Here is a 7965-nt window from a genome sequence, read left to right on the forward strand (position 1 = left end):
GAGCCTGGTGGAACCACTGAGACTATGGCCCCTAGCTGCCCTTCAGATCTGGAATTGAACCCACACCTGTGGTTTCCAGCCAAACAGAAGACAGACATATGAGTTGAACATTTACTTCAAGTAGATACACTCCTTAGAGAGAACAATCATGGGAGAAAGAAGAGCTGCTTACGCACAGAGAGACAGCTCAAGCGGCAGGAGTGCATGGAAGGATGGACACTGGGAAGAGGTAACTATGGGGAGGAAGTAAGAGGGGAGCTCTGTTGCATTGTGGTAAACTGGTCAATGTCATGAGACAAAGTATATGTGAACTGCTGTATGGAAAGTGAATTTGCTCTGTAAACCTTCACCCAAATCATTCATTCATTCATTCATTCATCCATTCATTCATAAATGCATAAATAAATAAATAAGAAATACTAAATAAATAAATAATAAATAGATAAATAAATAAATAAATAAATAATAAAAAGAAGGGACTACAACCTTGTCCCTTGTCAGCTCTTCTGTTCTACACTTGTAGAAACATTGTCTGTCAACTCTATACATGGCCTTGGGCACACTCCCCACTACATAGACATACCTAATAGTTCAACCTGTCCATCCATGTATCCACCCGTATATCCATGTTTGCCTTCACTGACAACGCAGTACTGTATGTGCAAAAGGGTTCATCTTTGTTGTCTGTACCTCCCAGGTACCTCTCTGTGCCTTCTTCTTCCTTAATGCCATCGTGTTGATCACTCACATTTGGTACATTGCTCTAAGGTTATAAATCTTTAGAGAAGTAGATTGCCTTATCTTCCTCTCCCAGGGAAGCTGGTGGGCTCGAACCACCAGCCTTTTGGTTAGCAGCCAAATGCCTTATATGCTACCAGAGCTCCTAGCACCTATCTAGGTAGGGAAAATGTTTAAAGTGTGGAGTGGACAGACATTTGAAGTATAGATCTGTAGGAAATACATTAAATTCAGTTTCTGAGGTTTTGTTTTTTTTGAAACAACTTTACAGATTTCTAAGAGGGAGAAATTTTTAGATAAATATAAACAAAAGTGAAAAGATAGGGTCAAAAGTATGGACTAGGATATCTGCAGTTGGGTGATGACTAAAGTAATGGCTGGCAAGATGAAATGAGGAAAGAACATGTACTTGGGGTCTGTAGACATACTTGACTAGATATCAACCATCTACTGTATATTTAATCTTGTGCAACTTATATGCTTGATCTCTGAACCTTAGGTTTTTGTTTTGTTTTTTCCCCTATAAAATGGGTATGCTGAAAGTACGTACTTTTTTTGGGAGACTCTGCTTTTAAGAATTGATTTGGGAGGGGGATAAGGAAATACTTTGTAAACTGTCAAGTGCAAAAATAAGTACTGTCCATTTATTCCAGAAGTAAGAGTTCCAAGATGCCCAGGAATAATCCTTCAGGGATGCTCAGGAAAAGTGGGCATAGTAGTGAAAGAAAAAGAAATGAAATTCTTGTTGTTAGTTGCTATTTTAGTTGATTTTGACTCATGACGATCCTATAGTTTTAGAGTAGAATTGGTCCAAAGAGTTTTCAAGACTGTGACCTTTCAGACACAGATTGCCAGGCCTGATTTCTGAGGAGCCTCTGAGTAGGTTTGGACCACAAATCTTTCAGCTGGTAGTTGAGCACTTAACTGTTTGTGGGTAGTAAATGAATAGCTTTGAGATGAAGACAGTGTCTATTAATGGTAATCCAAACCAAAAACCAAATTCAATGCCGTTGAGTCGATTCACCTCATAGCGACCCCTCCTTGGGTTTCCAAGGCAGTATCTCTATGGAAATAGATTGCCCAGTCTTCCCCTTCCGAAGAGTGGCTGGTGGGTTTGAACCACCAGCCTCTGGTTAGCAGTCAAATGCCTTAGGCACTATGCCACCAGAGCTCCCTACTGGTAATGAAGAAGCTTAATTCTAGAAAGCAGGTAAGATACAGGGAAGTAATTGAAAAGAGCTTTAAGTTCAGTTGAGGTGGGATTTTTGTAGTAGTAGTTTATTATTAGGGAACATTTTTTTTTTTCTTGATATAAAAGTCTTTATTCCTTTTTTTATTTTTAAACTTTATTGAGATATAATTGACATACAATAGACTGTACAGACTGTTTCCAAATAAGGTCACATTCACAGGTACCAAGGACTTGGACATATCTTTTTGGGGAACACAATTCAACTAACTACATTTTTATTATTAGAGAATACTAATAATAAACAACTAGCCTTTATATTGGGAGCTCTGGTGGTGCAGTGCCTAAGGCATTTGACTACTCACTAGAAGGCTGGCAGTTCAAACCCACCAGCCACTCTGCTGAAGGAAGATTGGGCAATCTACTTCCATAGTGATACCACCTCAGAAAACCAAGGAGGGGTCGCTATGAGTCGGATCCAACTCGATGGCAGTGAGTGTGGTATTTTTGGTTTCTGAGTCTTTATAGTGTGTATTGTGTGCCAGGAGTTATGTGGCACTAATTCATTTAATTCTCCAAACCATCTTATGAGATAGGCATTAGTATTAATGCCACTTTTTGCTGCCTTTTGTTACATTAAACAGTTAGGTCTTGACATTCTTTCTGGCCCAGTTCTGTTTGCATTCAAAGCCTACTTCCTTAAGAAATCATAGACAAATACATGACAGCAGGATCAGTTTATCATGATTTGGGGTTTTACCAGTTCTAAATTCAGTCACTTAGATATATTAGATGAAGGAAAAGACTTTGAGGTTGATTATGAGAGGGAGAAAGGTAATCCTTTTCATTTTTGTATTTCTTATCCTTGGAGAAAATATGAGAGTTCACATGAACTATGAATTTTCTGTGTATTTTAATACTATGTACGTATGTAATAGTACTCTGAAGGTTTATTGGACATATCTAGATGGGGAGAATGTTAAAATGTAGTTCGCTTGAGGCCATTTATCTTAATTTATCCACTTGAAACTTTTCTTTTGGAAATCTATTTTCACTTTAGCAAAAAATTCCAAGTGGAATGTTGGGCTGTAACCTGCAGAGGGAAGGGGAAAATGCCAGAAAGGAGCCAAGAAAGAGAAGTGAAAAGAGTGAAGAGAGCTAGAGGAGGTCTCATTTCAGTGTTATCTGTGTATTGCTGTTAGGACAAGGAATATGCATTTGAAGGAATGTTTGGACTAGTCCAGCTATACGGCTACCACATGAAAAACTCAGGCCATGAAAGAACACAGAGTACAATTTCCTTAGATGTTTCTTATGTTCATATGCCTATCAGACACTGAATTCTCTGCTTTTAGCAAGACTTTTAAGCAGAGAGAAATGTTGAACTCATTTTTGTACTTTCAGATTGTACCTTATATCTTCAGATGAGATTATATTTATAAACCGAGTGAATTATTATATTTATAAACAGAATTAATTATTCTTTGTGCTTATAAAATACAGACCTGCAATATGATAGCTAATTACATTGTTGGAAATACCATGGGGTCAAGTTATAGTCCTTGAAAATCATGACTTAGTTGTCCTGTAGCACTGTAACTTGTTAGTTCAGAAGACCAAAATGAGCAAATAGTTATTATTACCATCATTTCTTTTCTATAGACAGAGCAATTAAAGTTCTTATAATTTGAGAAAGAATGTAAATTGGCATAGTGACTGCAAAGCATTATCATCCCTGCAACCCATCCTGCAAGCCTCATGTGGTATCTCCTCCTTGCTGTTTACTAGTCATGCTGACCTTTTAATGTCTTGACATGATTTAACACCTTTCCACTGTAGCACCCTGGTACATACTCTTTCTTTGCCTGGAAGGCCTTCTAGTCTTTTTTCATCTGGCTTACCCTTTAAGGTTTCAGCATAGATGTTACTTCTTCAGGCAAGCCATTCCTAACTCCTTGGATTGTCTTCCCCTTTGCTATGTCTTTAACTTTTCTATCACAGAACTGTCAATTTTATAATGAATTAATTTTGGGGGTAGGAGATGGGTCTGTTTTATTCACCATTGTATTCCCTACAAAGAAGTGGTAGCTCAATAAGCATGTATTGAATTATTGAGTAAAATAATAATAATTGGGTCACTTTTTTCCTGTATTTAGTGTATTTACCTTTTTTTTTTCACAGAAGTGAAATGTTATTATTATTTTTTTTCCTCTCAAGAGTTTGGCTGCATTGGAAGCATTATGTACTCACCTCTACGTAGGAACTGATCTTACACAAAGAATAGAGGCTGAGAAAGCACTCCTGGAACTAATTGACAGCCCAGAATGTCTCAGCAAGTGTCAACTTTTATTAGAACAAGGAACAGTAAGTATTTGATAACAGTGATGAACTATGAAGGACAGATATATGTCAGTGTTAATGCAGTGGTGTGTGTTAGCATTGACAGTTGATAGATATTGCCACATGTCTTTTTACTATAGTTTATTTCACTGTCAAAGAGATTAATCAGGGAAAGAATTGAAAAGCCTGGAAAACAAACTAAGGAAAGAGCCCAGGTGGTAGAAATAGGAAAATTGAAATAGTTTCTTGGTTCTAGCTCATTCCATTTTCTATTTTGTATCAGTGGGCAAGCATTACATTTTTAGAAAGTTGACTAACCGCTGTTTGTTTTTTTTAATGTAGGTCGGGGAGGCAGGTTGCAATTAACTCTGAAACATGAAAGAATGATTCACAGGAATACTGACTACCTTTTGGTCTGCCTCCCTATCTGAGATTCATAGCCATTCCTTCAGCAGTCATCTAGCAAATCCTTAAATGTAAAACCAGGCAGTGAACTGCCTACATGGTTTATGCACATGCCTTAAAGTAGCTCATGGTTTAGATGGGTAAAAAAAGAGCTATGAAATAGTACAGTTAGCACTACAAAAAGAGACTGCCTGATCTAGAGCAGAGGTTGCAAACTTATCTGTAAAAGGCCAGATAGTAGATATTTTAGGCTTTGTGGAACAAGAGGCAAAATTTAGGATATTTTATGTATACACTTTTTAACAAGAGAGAAGACAAATTTCCACAGTTTTATTGCTTAAATTCAAAATATAATAATAGCTAAGTACTTTTTTTGGGGGTAATGCAGCTCTACTAGTGAGAAAAATGAAATTATTTATTTAGGGGTTAATATTTTGCTTAATTGGAGTTCAGAGTTAGCATTCCCTATCATCAACATTGATTCCAAATGTTTGTATGGTAATGCTCGTCTGTAATGAGATTTTACTGATTTCATCTTTAAAAATATCTTTTCTCACAGACAGGTATGGCCAAATACTTACATCAGTCCATGAGCAAATGTTTTTTTTATTTTTATAGTTTATTTTATGTTTTTGTTGTTCAGAATATATACAGTAGAACATAACACCAGTTCAATAATTTTCACATGTACAGTTTGTGAACATTGATTATATTCTTTAAGTTGTGCAGCGATTCTCACCTCCCCTCTTTTCTGAATTGTTCCTCACCATTAACAAACTCACTGCTCCCTAAGTTTCATGTCTAATCTCTGGAATTGCTGTTGTCAATTTGATCCCTTACAGATGGATCTTAAAAGAGCATAGTATTCAAGGCAGACATTCTTTACCAGTTAAGCTGAATTACTAATTGATTTTAAGAAGAGTTCAGAGGATACTTTTGGTTTAAGATTTCAGTATTATCTCAGGGCAATAGTTTCAGGGGTTCATCCAGGCTCCATGGCTCCAGAAATCTGGATTCCATGAGAATTTGAAATTCTGCTCTCCGTTTTTCCCCTTTTGACCAGGATTCTTCTATAAATTCTTTCATCAAAATGTTCAGTAATGGTAGCCAGGGGCTATTCAGTTCTTCTGGTCTTATGGCAAAAGGAGCAGTTGTTTATGGAGGCAATTAGTCATACATTCCATTGTCTCCCATAAGCATATAATTTTAATTGACAGTATTCATCACTTAGAAGGCATTTGTATAATTCTTTTATATCTTTTCTTGATATTTGCCTTTTAGTATTCATCACATTGCAGATAAATCACTTCCAACTGAAGATTATGTGGAAGCTCAATGGTGCAGTTAAATGGATTTTGAAATATGGAAAATTACTTTGTACTTGCATCAAGATCTGAGAAATACTGCAAGAGCTATAGTTTGAACTCAGAATGTATAGCTGCTGTTGTAAATTTGTGTGGGAATGGAGATCTTGCTACTTATTTTAACTTTTGACAGCATGGGAAGTGTATAAAGGAATTTGACATTACATGTGATTCAAACAGTTGTCATTGAAATAACTTTATGCAGTGTAATCACTAAGCATCTTTGTCTTTTAGGAAATTTTATAGTTTTATGTTGAATTCATTAAGAAATGCTATCAAGTGTTCAACAGACGCTAATTTGCAAAGCTATTTACTGTTCTGCAGCAGCGTTTGAGGGTAGTTATTTCTTTTCAGAAAAATTTCAGTCCTGAACTCAAAAAATTACAATAAAGCATTACTACTGCTAAGCTATTGAATGTTATGTGGTAGAAAATTCAGGATGTTCAACTTCTATTTCAGACAGAAATTCACAGAACTGAAGATAAGTCTTTGAAAGCAAAAGCAGTTTTTAAATACTGTTAGTTCATTGACACATGACGAAGTTAAGTATTTTCTGCGGAGTATCTGCTGATGAATGATCAAATGAATACCATAGACTTTGAACATCTTACATTTTCATAATCTTTGTAAATTTGTCCAACTAAGCCTTCTTTTGCTCTACATATTTTTACCACAATTAGTTATAATATATCTTAGAAGATGCTACTTCAGATTGTACTGAATTGGTATTTTTCTTAACTTCCTTGAAAACATTCTAGCCTGTAGTTCCACAGATACTATTCATAGAGGCTTAATTCTTCAGTCAGGACCTCGGGTAGTGTAGTGCTTAAGGCACTTGACTACTAACCAGAAGGCTGGCAGTTCAAACCCACCAGCCACTCCTTGGAAGGAAGGTTGGGCAATCTACTTCCGTAGTGATACTGCCTTGGAAACCCACGGAGGGGTCGCTATGAGTTGAGGGCCTACTGGACGGCACACAACAACAACAACAATTCATTCATTTCAAACTCAGCATTGACTTCTGGAATAAACAGTATGTCTCACTGACAGAAATGGTATTAGTAACATCTGTCCACTCATCAAGAACCAAGGACAGAACCTCTCCAAATCATATGTGTTGTTTTTAAAATGACTTTTGATGATGTTTCAATGTCCTCAAGTCTTCAACCTTTTGTTCTCACTGAAGGACTAGTACTCGTGAACAAGCTCTACATACATAACTTCTGATGCTGCAATAAAATGATAGTGATTTAATTAATTCACCATTGGTAAATGGCTTTTATTGAGTGGCTTACAATGAAGTAACATTAATTTCCACTTGGAAACTTAACATTGGTAGCATCCTCATTTTTATATTTTTTGAAGAGATTCTCCTATGATGAGATATTTTGTTTTAAATTTTCTACTTTTTCTGACTTGCTTTCCTGTAAGTTGGGAATATTATTAAGTACTTAGTCTGAGATTGTCAACCTATATTTTGTTCTTTAGGACAGCTATAGTATCATTGCATAAAAAGCACATGCTTTGCCATGTAATTCAATAACAAAATAAGTCATACTCCACTGTGCCTTTTTAAAAGTTAGACATTTGAAGTCCACTTTTTATCTCCTCTTGTTTTGACATGATAGATAAGCATTGATACTAATAAAAAGTGCATGCCAAGAAGTACGCCATAGTTTGCCTACCTCTTGTCTAAAGAAAAAAGAGATTTTCTTTTCAAGAAATTTCTAGGAGCAAAGTGAATAGCTAAACTCAGTTTTCAAGAATGGAGCATGTATTTAGAGAGTATTGTTATTATCAAGTATTATTAAGTCATTATTAAGACAATTAAGGATCCCTAGGAGCTCTGGTAGCATAGTGGCTAAGACACTTGCCTGCTAACCAGACGGCTGGCGGTTCAAACCCACCAGCCACTCCTCGGAAGGAAGG

General features: G+C 36.3%; 1 protein-coding gene across 1 annotated transcript in view; it reads left to right on the top strand.

Moving 5' to 3' along the window:
• The window catches only part of RANBP17 (RAN binding protein 17), a 533584-nt gene that overhangs the window by 5545 nt on the left and 520074 nt on the right, over window positions 1-7965 (top strand). The window contains exon 2 of the mRNA XM_007939761.2: window positions 4145-4291. Within this exon, the coding sequence (XP_007937952.1) occupies window positions 4145-4291 (147 nt within the window). The remainder of the gene's footprint in view (window positions 1-4144; window positions 4292-7965) is intronic.

This window comes from Orycteropus afer, unplaced genomic scaffold, assembly GCF_000298275.1.
Source record: "Orycteropus afer afer isolate SDZICR_OR568_19922 unplaced genomic scaffold, OryAfe1.0 scaffold00062, whole genome shotgun sequence".
NCBI lineage: Eukaryota > Metazoa > Chordata > Mammalia > Tubulidentata > Orycteropodidae > Orycteropus > Orycteropus afer.